At 36.7% G+C, this 17,901-nt stretch overlaps 1 protein-coding gene across 1 annotated transcript in view; it reads left to right on the top strand.

The window, feature by feature from the left end:
• The window catches only part of C5H14orf39 (chromosome 5 C14orf39 homolog), a 28,763-nt gene extending 12,755 nt beyond the window's left edge, over positions 1-16,008 (top strand). Inside the window, exons 6-18 of the mRNA XM_010396408.4 lie at positions 1,004-1,191; positions 1,655-1,697; positions 2,117-2,237; positions 3,373-3,467; positions 7,952-8,091; positions 8,548-8,627; positions 10,659-10,744; positions 10,838-10,902; positions 12,004-12,071; positions 12,550-12,689; positions 13,208-13,343; positions 14,779-14,836; positions 15,450-16,008. Coding sequence (XP_010394710.3) covers positions 1,004-1,191; positions 1,655-1,697; positions 2,117-2,237; positions 3,373-3,467; positions 7,952-8,091; positions 8,548-8,627; positions 10,659-10,744; positions 10,838-10,902; positions 12,004-12,071; positions 12,550-12,689; positions 13,208-13,343; positions 14,779-14,836; positions 15,450-15,652 — 1,423 coding nt within the window. The 3' untranslated portion in view covers positions 15,653-16,008. The remainder of the gene's footprint in view (positions 1-1,003; positions 1,192-1,654; positions 1,698-2,116; positions 2,238-3,372; positions 3,468-7,951; positions 8,092-8,547; positions 8,628-10,658; positions 10,745-10,837; positions 10,903-12,003; positions 12,072-12,549; positions 12,690-13,207; positions 13,344-14,778; positions 14,837-15,449) is intronic.
• Positions 16,009-17,901: the final 1,893 nt, after the last annotated feature.

Raw genomic sequence — 17,901 nt, 5'->3', positions numbered from 1 at the left:
TGTCTGGCACAGCCAGTGGGCAACCATGACTGTCAAATGTAGCCTTTCAGTCATGCTGCAACTAAATGATTAATAGCAGTTTGAGATAAAATATGTTCCTTAAAGAGAAATCCTGTGTGCTTTGCAAGCAGTGAGAGCTGTTCCTTAATGTAGGGGCAGGTTAAGAGGTGGGTCTCTGACTTCAGTTGTTTTTATGCTCCATAGATTTTCCCATAAAGGAATTTCTTGCTAATATTTAGGTGTAATAATATTTTAAAATTTGCCTCTCCATTGTTCACATAAGCTTTCCCTGCATTAATTGATGTTACCTACTTTAGTAATTCATAGCTATGCGCTCACATGATGTCAGTGAAATTGCATTTAGTGTAACATTAATTTACAGGGCAGCCCCACAAGAAGCTGAGCATTCTGCCTCTTTGCCATTTAAACATTTAAGTGTTTGCTTAAGCTTAAGTATGAATAGTCCTATTGTTTCAGTGTGACTGATGTGTGTGTTTAAGGTCAGACAGAGATTACTCAGCATCTCCTTGGAGGCAGCTCTTAGCCCAGTGGTGCACCAGGCCTCTCTAAATATGGGAGGTTTGGCCAAATTCTCTTCTACTGTAACTTTGATCCAGCTCCACCAAAACTGATGGAATTGTGCCAACATGCACCAGCAGAGACTTTGGCCTGCAGTGAGTTTCATGATAATTACACAGGGAAAAACACATTTGTGATCTGCCAGGCTGCCTTTGGGTATGGTACGGTCTACATTGCCTTCAGAACAGGGAGGTTTGGCTGGTTTTTACATCAGGACTATTCTTTGTTACATACAGCATAGTCTTCCTTGAATATGGCTGGAAAATAAAAAAAATAAACCCAAATATTGCCATATTAAATATAATCCAACTTTCTTCCATTGATAGCAGCAAATTAACTGAGCTGATGCCATAAATTTATAGGCTTTTTTCCCTTATAAACAAAAGCTTCCTGTGAAAAAAATTAAATTACATGTTTTTTATAGGAAAATGCATCAGGATTCCATAGCCCAGTGTACAAAGACTTTGCAGGAACGTGGCAAAAAATATGCAGAAACTGCTCTTGCCCAGGAGTATTACAAAAAAAGGGAAGAAGTTGAAGAAATGCAAAAGAGGGTTTTGAAACTCTGTGCAAAATACAAATGGAAAGAAGATGCTTGCTTGGACATTCTGGGTACTGCTATTGTCAATGCTTTTACAATAAAGCCTTTTGGCAGTGCACTGCATATTAAAGGTGCCATACAGAAAATCTCCAATTTTCCACGGTTTCCTTTAAGCTAATGAAATACATTCTCTTTGTTACACCATTTTTAGAAAAAAAATCTGCAGCGAGTAAAAATTTAGATTATACATACTGATATTCCTTCCTCTAACCCATAAATGTAATGGGGAGAGGTTTATCATTGAACTTCTTGGGTTAAAAAAGTTCTAAGATTCCTTTACATCTAGCCTCTCAAAATTTTAAATTTAATTTTCATCTCTTTTTTAGTTCTATTTTTAATGTTTACTGTTATACTGCGATTTTTGTTGTTGATACTAAGCCAAGATAAATGCTCCTGATCTATTAATTTGTCTTGTATTTGTTAAGAAAATTAATTTGTTAGTTAATGATCTGAAAGTAAATTTTATTTTTGCAGAGGCTGTTCCTTTTAAATCCGTAAATGATTGGGCTGTACACATGTATCCTTGATTTCTAGTGTTTATTCAGTTGGCAGGAAAGAAGTTTTATATTTACCTTTCACAACTTTCTATTAGAAAAGAAAGTAATTATTTATATATTTATATATCTATGTTTAGAGTGGCAGTGTTCGCATTTCTCTGTGAGAAAACTGAAGGTCAAATTCAGCTATTCAGTTTAAATTTATGGGAGCATTTCAGGGAAAGAAAATAAAATTTCATTTAATAACATACCCATCAAAATGCTTCATTTAGGAGAAGCTTAATTGAAGTTAGAGTTAAAATTTGCCAAGGAAATGTAGATTTATCAGAGCTTTCTGCACCTCTAGCATTTGTGTTATGGCATAGAGAGGTCAGGGATCTGATGGCATCCCTTGCTTGAAAAAATATATTGCTGTAAAATATATTCCATGACATGGAAGTGCCTCTATGAAGAAAAAAACACAGGAAACATTGCAGCTTGCTGAAGCTGCTGCTCAGGAAACCATTGAACTGCAAAAAGAAGCAGAAGAATTACAAATTAAAATTGACTACTTGAAAAAGGTAACTGTATCTTAATTTTATTTTCTATAAATCCATGTTATATACGTGATCATACATAGCACCATCACATTTTCTGAAATGTCAAAAACACAGTGTATTTTCAAGCACACAGACCAACAGGATGATTCCAGCCTTATAATTATGTTTCTATAGCATCACATATGTTTTCTTAGAGAAGAAGGGTCCATGAATGTAAAGGTGCTTAAAGCTTGCTTTCTGTTGACCTCAGTTTGTGCCACGGTTTCTGCTAAGGCACCATGTCATGATGACTTTGGTGTCAGTTCAGGAGAATACACTTGGAAATAGATGAGGGCCACTCCTCAGTGACCCCCAGGGCTTGAGTGTGCAGCTTTCACAGGTCCTACTGGGCTTTTAAGGGTTTGTGTTTAACTAAATATGCTTTACAATAAGAATAATGGGAATTCCTTCTTTCCTCCTTATTTTTTTTTCCCCAAAATACATGTGTGGGTATATAATCCCCAGCAGTAAAACTGGCTGATTTTAGACAGGAGATCAGTACAGTTCTACTGACTAGGAGAAGCACTGATTCCTAAGGGAAAATCTTCAAAAAAATCAAAGGGATTTTGTCAGTACAGAATTTGCACCCACTCCTCTGTAAAAGGTCTCTTTTAAGCCTGAGTAGCCCAATCTTGTAAAGGTTTAGTAACTTTTTATAGCATTGCATCTGGGTGCTTTTACCTGTCTGGACCAGACGATCAAGGACTCCATTTACTGCCTTGTGCTGACAGCAGCACGTTTTGCATGGGTGGGTTTTTCTGTTTATATTCTGTGATCCTGTTTGACACTCACAGTCACAGACTGAAGTTCCTAATGTGGGATGTGCTGTGTAAACATACGGGAAGAAGGGATGTGGTGAGTTTGTGTATAACTATGAACTCCAGGTTCTGGCATTTAGAGCCCATGCTCCAAAACGTCTGTGTTTATTCCAGTCATTACAGTTCCAACAAAAAAAATTACCTCTTTTTAACCTGGTTCTCCTTATTTCTTCAGAACCTCTTGGCTACAAAACTACTACTGAGCACTGATTCATCAGGTTGAGAAAACTTTTGCAGTACGTAGCTAAAATATTTCAAGTTTTGTCAATTTTTATGCCATTTGTTCTTTATCTTTTAAGACATTCAAAGAGACTAAAGAAGATAAAAATAATTCTGAAAAGACTGAAGGAAAAAATCAGAAAAGTCTTGAGAAGCCAGAAGAGTTTAAAGAAAGGTACACTTCAAAATTATTTTTCCCCTTGCTTTTATCCAGAATACTATATCAGAATTTACACAAAGACTGCTACAAAACACAAATTGTTCTTAAATAAGGACTGGCAAGCTTCTCTAATCCTGGTCATGTAATTTAATAATGTAATTTAAAAAGTTTTATATTTCTGGGGGTTTAAGATGGTGACATACTTTGATTCTTGGAACCTCAATGTATCTGGAAACATGCTATAAAAAGATTTTGTAGAAGCATTTTCTCATCAGCTACTGCTGAGAGATCTGTGTGAGTAGTTTTGAATGCAACTACAGTGACTGTGCAGTCAGAGATAAAATAACATTTACTCTACTAAATATATATTTGGAAAAGGAGTCAGGGTTCCACAAGTCAGTTGTCTTCACCTCTGAACTACTTAAGAAATTTAACTCTTAATTTAGTTCTTAAAAACAAGCATGAGTGAAAGTTTCATAGACAGGATTAATGGCTTAGTAAATTAGTCAGTGATCATTTACAGCTGGGACTCACTTTAATTTGAGCTCAATTACAATGACTGAAAATCACCATGAGGACTATCTTGCACTTATCTGGAGTCCTTGTGAATGTTGAAACATCTCCTGCCGAGCTGATACTTCTAAACCAAAATCAATTTTAAAGCAAAAATATGTCCAAAAGACTTTGTTTAAGTGATTTTATATTATGGTGTGCTTGAAAAAGAATCTTTCTAGGGCTTTAAATGGGCATTTAATGGAATATATCTATAAAAAAGTGTCATTTTAATAATTCCTAAGATCCTTTCCACAGGGACATTTTAGGTCTTTAATATCTTCTTACAGACCTATGAATCATTCAGATGATAATTTCTTTGTGGTGTAGCCTTTACACCCATTTTACCTTCTCATGTAAGATTTTTGTAACTGGCAAGAACAGAAACATGGGGAAGCAAGAAATCCCCTTAGTTTTAAGACAAGGCAAAAAAAAAAAAAAAAAGATGGGAAGCACTCTCTTTGAATTTTCAAAGAAACCCATGTGTGTTCAGTCTGCAGAACACAAAATACCAATCAAAGACCTGCTGTAAGAGGCAGAGATCCATGCTTTGGGTATGCAGGTGTAAGAATCCCTCGGTGAGGATCTTTGTGGTAAGGAATCCATAGGGTGCACTTCCAGACCTGCCATTTGTACATTTCTTTTCCTGTCATGGAGTCTGCTTGTACCTTCACCTTATGTTCCACAACATAAAGGCTTGTATGGCATAAAATTGGTTTTTTACTATCTTTGTCTGACATTAGTGTATTAAAAAAAAGTCTTCACTAAGAAAGCATGGAAGTGACTGCTTAAGTAACTATGGGTGTTAAAAATGGGTGTATTATGAAGCTGTAGAAAAAAACAAAAAAAAAACCTCTGGAAAAAAGCACCTAAGTAGAAAACGTGTATTGAGAAAATGAGCTATAGGAAATAAAACCTTTGCAGATTCAAAGCAATTTACAAAAATACAACAGCAGGATGTGGGTACCAAAGGCAGGAGTTTCTTTCAAGCTGTCCTGCAACCACTACAAATTTACTACTGAGCAAAAAAAGATCTTTGTGAAGAGGAGATATCTTCATCTTCTGCCACAGAAGAAGAAATAAAAAGGAATTGTACCGTGAATCTCCATGAACTGATCCAGAGCAGCATGAAACCAGCAGCATCAAGGGAAAGAACTAAGGAGAGCAATGAAAGCACTGGGCAGAACAATGTACAAATTAATAGCCATGAAAAGCTTTAGAAGGCTTCAAGACAAGAAGCCAACTTGCAAGCCAATTAATAGGTGCTGATATGTATGTTCTGCTCTGGGCAGCCTGATGGCAGTGGACACTGTTCTTTTAAAAAGCCCCTGTTGTTTGAATCACTCAGTGCTGGCCAGTTAGTTTTTGGTTAGGAGTGTAAAACACAGATTCCTCTGCTCTTATCAGCTCTTGTAGATGATTTATAGCTCGCCAGTTACACTGACAAGTATCACAGTTTAATTTCCAAAGCAAGAGTTCTCATCAATCACCAAACAGGACTCAACTCTTTTGAAGCCCTGGTCTTGATTTCTCAATTAGACATTCTATTTATTACATAGAAAAGCTGGTATCTTGGACTGTGCTATGGCATAGATAGTGTTCATTCTCTCTGCTGTTGTAAAATGGTTGGGAGAGATTTAATTCCATGACTCTGCAATTCTTTCTTTATCTTTTTTCCAGTTCAGTCATGTATTAATTCCATCTCTTACTTTCCAATTGAGAGCTTTTTGCTAAAGCTTCACATAAAGGAGATTCCTTGGTGGATTATTGCAGTTCTTTCAGCATCTTTGCATCAGAAGTGATTGACTTCTACTGATCAAAGAAAAAACTTGATAACATAATTCTTAGAAAAGTAATTATAAAGTTGTTTCTGGACTTCTAATGTAAACATATATGAAAAGCCAACTCAAAAGAATGCTCCTGGATGAGAATACTGAAGGTGGTTTCAGTAGCTGTAAATACCACAGAAGCAGGTGTGATTCTTCATATGTATAATGAGATACACTTGATTCCTGTAGTGGAAATTAATATTAATCCTTGGGTTTCTTCATGCTACAAAGAAGAAAATGCTACTAAGGAAATGGCACTTTATTTTGGCTTAAGAATATCTCTTTTTTTCTTTACACTTTAAAAAATCCCTGCAGTATGGATCAAGATAAAGAGTTTTTATCTACTCAGATGTCTACTAATAATGAAATAGAGAAAGAAGACAAATGATTATTCTTGTTGCTGCAATTTGGATTGTTTTGAGCTTCATGATGCAGTTTTATTTTTCTTCCAGTAGCATTAATTAATGTCAGAGAAGATGTGCATGGTTTATATTTCAATAGTGCTTTTGTGGAGGGAAGGGAGCAGGTGTACTGCATATGCATTGAGTTTAACTGCAGGCTCCTTTGGAAGGTTTTGTTACTTAAAGAATGAATATCTTAAGAACTTCTGAGTTTGGTTTGTAACTGCCTTTGAGGCATTCTTCTGTATAAATATGCATTGTAAGAGGATTTTTTATTTAATGGAGAGCAAGTCTTTAGAAATATAGAGTTGTCTGCTAGGTTTTACAGAAGCACAAGGAAACTGACTCCAGGAACTTTTAAAAACAGAGTTTGACATCCTAAATTCTGAAAGAAACCCAAACCAACCAAAAAACCCCCCAACCACAACCTGCCCCCCCTATTTATGGCAGTCTAACTGATGACCTCAGCCACAGTAGCCTTGTTCAATTGATCTTTGAATGATGTTTGTGGGAAAATGAGCCATTTGGAACAAAGTGAAGCAGTTTAGCCAGAATTCTGTGCTTAGCTTAGTTTTGATTCCTCCTTGCTTTTGAGCTTCCTGTGTCTGAATTTAAAGATACACCAGCCACACACATCTTGTTTTCTGTAGTATTCGTTCTTGACGCATCTTATCTAGTCTTATCTAGACTTAAGGTAACTAAAAGATTTACTTTGGTTTTTAATTTCTTAGGTGGTATATGTTTTGTACAGTTTGTTCAGTCTCAGTCCAGCACAGCACCAGGTATAAATGTAACTACAAGACAAAATAGACTTTTCATCAGAGATACTTGGCTGACGTGCTTACATGGTTTTATGTGAGCACAGTTGTGTATGTATATGAATTTAATGTGTTAGGTCCTTATATTTTAGCTAGTGCTTCTCAGTGGTATTTTTTAATTAGTGTTGCTAATTTTACTCCACACTCTATTATAAAGTGTATCCTACGTTTTATCTTATCTTCGTTTATGGAGAATTTCAAGAAGAACAAAAAGACTGACTCAGTTCTTCATTTGTTCTGAACAAAGCTTTGTTCAGTCAGCTACAAACCAGATGTTGTAGCTAGAAGCACAGAGGCACTAAGCAGGAATGCCAGAGAGAAAATAAAGTAGAACTCATTATTCTAAAAAGTAGTAAATTTTCCTGTACCAAATAGCCACTTTACTCTTCATTGTTCTGCTAACCTTTGTCTTTCTGCACTGTAAAGGGCTATTTACCCTACACAGATAATTACCCCACAAGTGAAAGCACTTGCTGCAGTTTTCTCTTTTGTGTATTCGTAGTGTGAGTATTCCAGACAATCTCAAAGAGAGAGAGAGAGAGAGAAAAAGTGGTTTTAAATGTGAAAATGTGATTTCAGAACTACAATAATGAGGCACTTTGATTAAAGTGTAAAACTCCACAATACTAATACTTTTCTTTGACACTGACAAAATTTAAGTCATCAATGTTCTTATGATTGGCTTATTACTCCTTTATGGCTTCTTTTTCAGAGATATTCTCTCTCTCATATTATTTAAAGAAAACCTCATTTTTATCAACTACTGGTGCTGAAAGTGGTAGAACTTCCTTGACAACATCCAGTGCCCTTGAGAATTCCACTTATTTGAAGCAGTTATATTTTACAATTTCTTTTCTTTTGCAGTGAATTTTTTTTTTTTTTAATTTCAATTTGTTTAGGGTGTCTGAAGAGCGTGAACACCCATCTTTGCCAAAGGAGAAACATCAGCTGTATAAAACATTACGTGTCCCATGCATTCCTAAGAAATTTGTCCAGTCTGTAGAGAGTTTTAGGTTCTCAAAGCAACGAGCAGAAACAGGTGCAGTGTGTTTAATGACTTTTCAGTGAGCATATTCAGTGCAAAAGAATGGGTAATTGATGGTAACAAATCCAGTGAACTGCTCAACTACTTAGAGTTGAAGCCAAGCTTTCAATGGAAGTTGGGTGCTTAACTTTTTTTATGTTCTGGGAATCTTCTGTGTCTGATTTCTCCCTTATCTGTGCAATGAGTAAAGTAACAGATAGACCTGATTCATGGTGTCAGAAACATCTGAAAATAATTTAATTTCAAATCTAAAATATCTTTAGCACTGTTCACATTAGTAAATATTAAGCAACTATTGTTTGTTTGATACTTTCGTACTTTGTGATAAGTTTCTTTTTGCTCTCTATTAAAAGGAAAATTTGTAAGGGTTGTTCCCAAGTTCAGTTTAACAATGCCATGCTTTGGATACTTAATCCTACTGACAATATTACATAATATTTGTAAATTTAGGGAGAGAAGAAAAAGAGAAACCAGTGGAACTTTCACTGGCCACCAGCAGTTCCTCCAGCCTTGCAGAAAATCCATCACAGGTGTGTTGCTCTCCCACTGGTAAAAATATGAAGTTATAAAATCTGTTTTATGTGGTTGTTTAAATTTAAAACACTTCAAATATACCTCATGGTATTATGTCTTACATAAAACCTGTTAGCACTGTAAATTTCTAATCATGGTAATCTGCAATTGCTTGGTTATCACAGCAAAAATATTTCTTTGGTGCCTTTTCATTCCGAAAATATCTATGTTCTTACAAAGTGTATTCTAATGCCAAACTCGAGGTGGACCACCTTACCAACTCATTTTGTATAGTAATTTTTAGCATTTAAAATAACCTTTGCAGATTCTGCATGTAGCAAATATTTGGAACTCTAATGGAGGATCAGAATCTTCTACTACTGATAAATCATGAGCCATCTGCTCCATAATGAAAGACTTCATAAAGGAGTAGGTGTACAGGACAGCCTACAGTTAACGGCTCCATTCTGAGGTTTAACCAGAAACAAATCTGGGCTGAGAGGAATAAAACCACGAACAACACTTCCTGGTGCACTGCAGGATCCCACAATTCAGTTTTCTGTCTCTCACCCATAAGAACATGGTTACTATGACACTTTCTTGAAATGGTGAATTGCAGCTTTATTCAGATACAATATTTTTTATTCAAATACAATAAACTAATCCAGAAGAAAGCTGGAGGTACAACTTGCAAAGTTGTGAAAACCACCAATAGTCTCATGGAGTCCAAGACCATTCATAGGATTGTTAAAGTATTAATGGAGTAATCAGAGGAGGTAAGGCCATAAGGGGTAGAAGAGTTTGTAACTGTGATGCTGTGCAGAAACTTGGGGAAGTTTCTATCTCTAAACATTCTTTCTGAGGGACATCTCACTGCATCTGTTTAAAATCAAAATTTAATGAACAAAAAAAATTAGGTAAAAAAAGTTAGCATAATGAGTTGTGATTTTCTTAAGAATTTCAAGGGAACTGAAGAATGAAGTGAGTGAATCACTAAGTGGTTTAGAGCGAAGCCTGTGTGAGAAGACAAAGCCTTCATAACACAAGACAAGATGAAGGGCAGTGACAGGACTGAGTGGGACAAGACCAGAAGAAATTTCAAACAATTCTGATTTGTGACTGGCTTAGGGAGTTGGACATGATAAGGATGGTGGAAGGGCTGTTGCCAGGGTAATCTAGAGATGAGGCTGGGAATCTGGGACCTAGAATTGCACTTAGACAATTGTGGGAAGCAGTTAGTCAAGGTTAAGAGAACTTTAAGAAAGGGTGATGGCAACAAGGAAAAGAAGATGGAGTCTGAGGAAAAATAAAAAGATTGGAAGAAAGAAGGTTGCTATGTTTCAGAAATGGTGTGCTGTATGCTACAGGAGTTGAGTGGCAGACAGATTCTGCAGAACCAGCCTTTTTGTCCCCTACCCTGAATAGAATTCCGTTTGATACATTTTGTTAATTAAAAATAAACAACAACTAGACACTCCCTGTAAAATAATGTGTTATTTGATGCTGAGGCATAGATTCCTCACCCTGCCCTTGAGGCACAAATACATGCTACATAGAAGAGTTATGGCTTCTACTCTGATGAAAATCTATGAGGTGGAAATATTTCCCAAGTTTTCTGCAGTTTTTCAATCCACACATGAGGCCTGTGCTGACTGAGACTGATGTGGATGCTCAGTTGGCCTTCAGAGGCAGAGCCAGGCCTGGCTTCAGCCCTTTCTGTGTTGACAAGATGAGCAACCAGGTTGCAGCAGTAGCAAACCTGCATGAAGTTTGTAAATGACATAGCATTATTTGTGTTACAGGAAAGTTAATTAATCACATCTATTTATTAGTGCTGTGACTAAGACTTTATTAAAAAATTACAGAAGTGGTTTTGGGTATCATGCTGTCAAAATGTAGGTAAAGCAAAGATAAAGTTTTTACATTGTCTGATCCTTAATTTCCAGTTAAAAGAAAGGATTTCCACAGTCTAAGGAGAAATCAGAGTGATATTGTTGAAGTGACAATTTCATTCGCTGCCTCATTTGAATTTTTTTTCTGTGTTTTAGGTGGTTGTTGACACTGCAGGGACTAATAACCCACAAATCGCCCAAGTTCCATCAATAGTAAGCGTACAAAACCAAGTGAAATTCAGGTAAGTTTTCTTAAATAAAGTAGTTTTCATTCTTGAGGCTGGGGTTTATGGAAATAATTCACATTTAGACAAACATTAAATTTTGTCTTTTAGACTGTCAGATCTTCCAAAGCAGTTGGCTTCCAATCAACAGTTTGAGAGTGAAAATGCAGTAATGGGTAAAGTACAACTGTAATTTTTTTTATAAGGTTGGATCATATAATTATAAACCAGAAAATTCTAAGGACCAGATTTTCATTCTGACATTAAGAGGGCCACCATTTGCATTTCTTTTCCACCCTGATTGTTAGGCTCAAAATTTGAGTATAACAGACAGGCAGAGTCCTAATTTGAGACTGAACTGCTCAGTAATGTAGGATTTAGTCTGCACTGACCATTGTGAATGAAAGGATCCATCCAGCATCTCTTGTAAGTTCACACTCAAGTCTCAAATTATTTGGGTAAAATGAAACCCAGTCTTAACATCTACCCAGAAGGCATGAGAAAATGTGAAGAAAAGGGATATAATAAACCCAGTAATTTAAGTATCTTGAAGAATCAGATTAAGATTATTAAAGATGAAAATTAACTGGAGAAAAACATGCAGAATGCTTACAGAAAAAAACAGGGTAGTTACAAATACACCTGTAATTTCTGAATCACAAGGAACTGAGCTTCAGTTTAAATATTTATTTTTCTAATTGTACTGCTAATTTAGATGCATATAACAGATTATAGTCTAGATTTTTTAACAAAGAGAATACTGAAACTTAGGACCTTAACCCACAGTGCCTGAGATGTAGCACAGTCTGAAGCTTAAAGCAGAAACTCTAATAGCAGAAAGTCTGATAATGTTTCTTCTCATTTGTCATCCTGACTCTTGTCCAGTTCTTTAAACTACACTTCATCACTGTCACATGGATGTACTTTTTATATTGTTGCCACCTGGTTTCTATTGATTTGTATTAGCAGTCTCAGAGGGCAATAGCTGGAGTAGACAAACACAGCACTCTCAGGAACAATGGGCAGGTTTGAAGAACACACCAAACCTCAAGAAGCAGCCTGAGTAATGCTTTAACAACAGTGAGTGAGTAGCAGAACAGTTGTTATGGACAGAGCCACAAAGTGGGTCGTTAAGAAAACCACAGTCAGAGCACTTCCTTCCCAATAGCAATGATAAGCTAGTGAACTTTTTTCAAGGATTCTTTCCCACAATGTAGTTTTTATGTATCTGTTTAAAATGCTGCTATAATACAGGCAGTGCTGTCTTTTTTGTGCAGCAAGCCAAGAGGCCGAACATGCTGATAAAGAAGCAGATGAGCACATGGACTGTTCGTATGTACCTCAAGTAAGAAAAGCGTTTCTTCTGTCATAAGTAAGAAGTTTATGTAGAATGGTCAAAGTATTTTGACATACTTGATTCAGTTGGCAAGAGGTGAGTCTCAGAAACTGGTAAAGTGACTCATTATAAGGCACACGACAATGAGGAGCCAATCAACGCCTTCCAACTGCTAATGAAGTGATCATTGCTGTTGATCACGTCGGTGTTTTGAGGGGTTTTGTGCTGCCCTAACAATAGGCTGTTTAGGATGACTCTCCTACACACATCATAGTTTTTGTATCAATTGGTGCATAACATTTTCATTAACGTGAGCTGATGAAAGGTTTTGAAAAAAGTCTGCGTTTAAAACTCATTTCTTGCACAGAACTATAATAAACAGGCTCAGTGCTGGCTCCACTGGGAACATATTTATCGTTAAAAGGACTAATGATATTTTGGGAAATTTTATATGTTATAAACATCATTGTTTGTTTCTTTTTAATAGGATGTGCACACAGGTTTTAAGCCAAATGAAGATAATCCTGACATAGCAGAAGAAAGTGCAGAACCTTTCTTAAGAGCACCTAAAACACCTGACTTAAAGGGGAAAAAACCACACTTCTCAAAAACACCTCCATTTGACTAGTATGATTTCAACTTTTATTTGGATTCCGAGCAAAAAGTTGTACTCACATTTATTGTATAAGCATTTCTGCTCTTTTTGAAAGACACTAGAGAAAGAATTTTCTAGAAAGCTCTTCTGAAAATATTCAGATTTTTTTCCTGAGTTATGCTTGATATTTATTAAGTTTTCATCTTACAATATCATTTCCAGTTGAAGCTGTTTTGAAAGATCAGTACTTTGCTTAGAAATATATGAGACACATTGTCTTTTCCTGCAGTAACACTTGTTACTCTGATTTCTATCTTTAAACAGGCTTTTTGGTTTTTTTTTTTGTAAAGAGGGCAGGGAGTTGGTAAAAACACCACTTCCCTTTACTTTAAAGAATTGTGTTATCTGTTCTGTGATGCAAAAAGCAATTATTGATGGAAGCTATTGGGATGTGAAAAAGTGAAAAAAGAGGAAAAAAAATAGAAGGAAAAAAGCCATCTACATCACTTAAAAAACAATTAATGTAGTTTCTACCTTTCTGTATTTACAGCATTCAAAATCTAGGTTGTGAAGAAGGAGCATCAAAATCTCCTGCTTTCTTTTCTCTCATGAACTTCTCCCAAAAGTCACCTGGCTTTAATTTATTTGATTCTTCTCTGTTTGGAGCACAAAATTCATCTGATGAGGTAAAGATGATTAATTGTGAATATTAAATTTCCACAAAGCAAAATATGTGAACAAAACACCATTGACACTGAATGAGATTTTTCAGACTGGTTATTTTGTAGCAATTTTTAAAAAAAGATCTTGGTTAATTTTACATTTGATGTCCTTTGAAAATGTTTAATTCCTTTCTTGGCAATCCCCCTATGATGACTTCTAACCATAACCAAAGTATGAATCTCTCTTATATGGATCATGTCCAAATATACAGTGACTCAACTCACCAAAAGGCTTCTGGTTCAGTGTTACAGTGCAAAATTCAGGTTCTCTAGCAGAATTCACAACTCACATGCTTCTGCTGTGTGGTTTTGTCTTGATGAAGTGAAGAACAGTGAGAAAGGAAGAAAGGACAGTCTATTAGGGCTATTGAACAGCAAATATGGATTAGTTGTACTCCAAAGGGGGAGCTAGGTAGGCAACTAAATGGAATAGGGAATGGAATCCAGATCTTCTATTTTCTTGTCAGGTTCCCTAACTCCAGTGCTCTAGAGTAATTTTTCCTGTCCTGGGCTATTAGGTAGATCAATTGGGGATCCAGGATAGATGTGTGCACGAGACAGGGCTTAGGTATATCTTGGCAGTGTATTATGCAAATAAGGGATTTGAGCCCACCTAGCTCCTGCTGCAGGGAGTGTGCTCAGTCTTACGATTTCTGGCTGGAAGCTGAAGCAGGCATGAAGGAAGGCATCATTTTGTTCTGAGTTTGGCAAGATACATGTGGTTGTTATCTCATAGCATGAGCTGCCTGTAGGAGAGAACACACTGGCGAGTGGTTTTGTGAATTGTTCCGGAATGGGGTGGGTTTTAAGTCACCCAGTGCTGTCATAACCCACATTATTTTGTGCCTGCTCAGCAGCAGAAACCAAGAATTTACCAGGCTGTAGCAGATCTGGGATTCTTTAAAGTTTGATGGGAGTTTTGAAGGACTTCAGTATCTATTTTAAATCTAGTCTAAGAACTTGTTTTAAGAGTGACAAGTGGTTATCCTGCTACAATTTCTGGCAATGTGAGGCCCTACTCAGTAGGAAGTATTTGTGTTGCTGCTTGGAGATTTTATAAATGTCACAGATTTGAATAATTTTGAATCTTTTTGGTTTAAAAGAATAGCAGTAAGTCAGGTCAGCTTTGGACTGTTATCAGTCTGGTTTTTTCCTGGAAGAATGGAGGAAGGGTGTTTGCAGCTGCATGCAAATATCATAAAACCCATCTGATCAAAGAACTTGCCTTGCAACTTTATGTACTGATAAATACCTTTAAATACAGATTTTGCAATGGCTGCTAACATTCACCGAGACAGTGTCTTTCTCACCAAAAGCAAAGGAACATATTACATATCAGCATTAGAGTTTGCTTTTTACCTTTCTCATTTGTTAAATTAAAAATTTGTTTGCATTTCAGACAGATGAAAATTTTTCTGTGGGAAACCTGAACTCTCTGTCCCCACACAAGGATATTGGTAAGTCTGAAGCTCAGATGTACTTGTGTATACAGCTCTCTTCTGCTTGTGTTTCTATGACTGGCAGGCTCATGATCCAGCTTAACAGGGCTCCTTTGGTTGTCTGAAAGGATGTTCAATTGTGACAATGTAGATCAGTGGTTTATTGTACTCATTAGCTTAAATCTTTCTTTGCATGTTGGGTTCCAAATGTCTGATGTTTCATGGAAAAGAAGAGGTATGAGAAAGAAAGAAATAGGGATAGTGTGAGGTGTGTTTGAAGCAAAATGAGAGGACTTGCAAGGGAGAAGTACAAGCATTTCCATGATTGATCACATTTTTCTCTAAAGAAACACTTTTGCAAATTCTGTTTACAATACCTCTGTTGCAAAATGTATCATGCAGAAGTGTTTTATTGCTTTAAACCATTCGAGTGCTCCACACTTTCTTCGATGTCAATTCTAATAACGACCCCCTGGAAATACCATCTCTGGTGCAGAAATAAACACACAACTGTAGGTTGATGCTCAGTGGGATATTTGGCACAATATATTAATAAAGAAGCATATGCTGAATGCAGTATTCTCTCAGTAAGATTTAGTCTAATAATAAATATTATATGTATTTCATATAGGAAGCTTCTTCGGGAAACCAGAAAATGAGGCTGCATTTGCCTTTCCCTTCTCCTCAGAATCGCCTTCTCATGCATTTGGAGATGGAAAAGATGACGTTAGTTTTTCATTTACATTTGGACAGGATCAGAGATCATCACAGTCTCCTTCTATGAAAGGTTTTCATTCTTCCTTACAAAATACAAAGCCATTTACATTATTTTGAATACCTTTGACTTCATTTTAAATTCTTTTCCTACTTAGCCTTGACAAATGTTTTCAGTTTCTTGAGTTAAAGTACAAAGCATTTGATGTTCTCCTTCCATTTCTTGTAAGAATACATTATCGCAATTGCTGCAATGTGTGTTCATCAACCGCACGTTTTGAGATGCATCTTTTATTTTTCTTATTTATCTTTGAAATGTGTTTTTTCATAAAATGTTATGATAGGCTCATGCTAAATTGGCACTCACAAACAGAAATATAATTTTAGAGTAGTGTGTTAATTCAATGTCTGTGTGAGAACTTTCAGCTTCTGATACAAACTAAATTACTTTTGTTAGTAAGAATAACTGTTGTAGCAGTAAAAGCTGAATTCAAATTAAAGACAATGTTCTTGAGTATTCTGTGTATAGCAGCTTATTTATAAAATATCTGAAATAAACATTTTTAAAATTTTATGCAAAGTTTTGTAGGTATTTCTTAATATCTGAAGTGGAACAATGTTGCAATTGTAATACTTAACATTTAAATTCCTTTCTTCCTACTCAAAATCCCAAAATAAAGTTTCTTCCACTTTATCTAATGTCTTTCAAAAAAGACAGAGACAGTTCCCACAGTCTAGCTGTGGTCAGTACAAGTACATCCCTCTGTTCTCCACAAAGGCCTTTCCTTCTGGAAAGAATGGCTGTTAGGACAATATCAGGGTTACTCAGCAAGGAACGCTGACTGTTCTGAGCCACCAGAGCACTGTGCCCTGGGAATCCCTCAGAACCATCTTCTCTTGAACCACAACTTTCACATTTATGGCCTTTGAAGAAAATACCAGATCACTTTGAAGTTATTTTTTCTGTTACATATGAAACATAGGTTACTAACTTTTGAAACTCCTCACAATTTGTAAGGGAATTGGGTTTCCCAGTCACTTACTATGAAGTAAACTCACTGCCTGACAGCAGGCAAGCAAAATAAAGGGAGGACCATATCATTCAGCAGACTTCACAGAAGAGATTGCAAATGCACAAACAAGTCAGAAGGGCACACAGACTGAGAGGAGCAAGTGACCAAAACGCATCCTACCTGTAGGGCCTGCACAGTCTGCCAAAAAAATGTCAACAAAGTCCAAAGGGGACTAGAGTCCCTTTCCCTCTGCTGTCCTGCTAAGCCCTTAATGACCAAAAGCTTGATTATCTATGCCACTGTTTCTTTTCTGCTAAACTCCTAAATGGACTATTTTTGTGCTTAGAGATTTGTGAAAGTTGGATATGTTTTTTTTTTAACTGGAAGTGAATCTGGAAGTTTTAGTGAAATCTTGCTGAGGTCCTTATCACTAAGAAGTGAGACACAGCTTTTCTAATCTACTGCATACCTGCCAGTCTGAAAAACCTAAGGTAGAGGCGAGTTTGAATCTCTATCTTTTATTTGGGGCAGCGTTTTATGGTACACTGCTGATAGATATTCTGAGATCATTTAGAAAGCCAGAAAGTGTAAATTTGTTTGCTCAGTTATTCCATAACTCTTTCCTGATGAATTCTGTTATCCATGCCCCTATGTTACAGTCTGGAAGTCAAGGCTGCAGGTTGAAGTGGGAGAAACCACAGCTGTAGGTCTTGCTGGATGTTTACTGACACAAATTGGATAGGCTGATTAATAAGAAAGCAGAGAAAGCTGCTTCAGAAGAGGCAGCCACTCAGCATTTGGGATACTTTTCTGCGGTCTAAGACCATGAACTGCTTATAAACACACACTGGGATTTTTGCATTGGTATCTGTCAAATTCCACCTAAAAATGATGCCTGGTTATGCCTACAAAATCAATAGCAGTCGTGTTGCTGGATTGCTGACACTGGTACATATCTCACTGCCCGGTGTCATTTTGGTTTGCCCTTTACATATGCACTTGCTGCACCACCTCTATTCTGACAGCTGTGTAGACAGAGATTCTCTTGTCAGTGTAGCAAGGGCTGCTTGAGAGCAAAAACGAGGTACTGCAGGTATCACACACGTGGACTGCAACTGAACTGGAGCCCAGGAACCTCCGGAAGCAGTGGCAGCTGGGAGCTGTAATCCCTTAAAAGCAGTGCAGCTGTCAGCAAAGTGGCAATATGGTGACGCTGTGCACTTGTGCTGGGAGTCCTTGGAGGTGGGCGTGTCTTTTTGTTCTCTCCCTGGATTGAGCCGAGTAAAACAGAGTTCAGGCTCTCAACCAAGCCTGAAGGTACTAACAGCAAAAACCCTTCTTAAATAAGCAGGGCAG

The sequence above is a fragment of the Corvus cornix genome, chromosome 5 (assembly GCF_000738735.6).
Source record: "Corvus cornix cornix isolate S_Up_H32 chromosome 5, ASM73873v5, whole genome shotgun sequence".
In the NCBI taxonomy this organism is placed as follows: domain Eukaryota; kingdom Metazoa; phylum Chordata; class Aves; order Passeriformes; family Corvidae; genus Corvus; species Corvus cornix.
The sequence above is the reverse complement of the archived record's forward strand: the minus strand, read 5'-3'. Positions and strand labels throughout refer to the sequence as shown.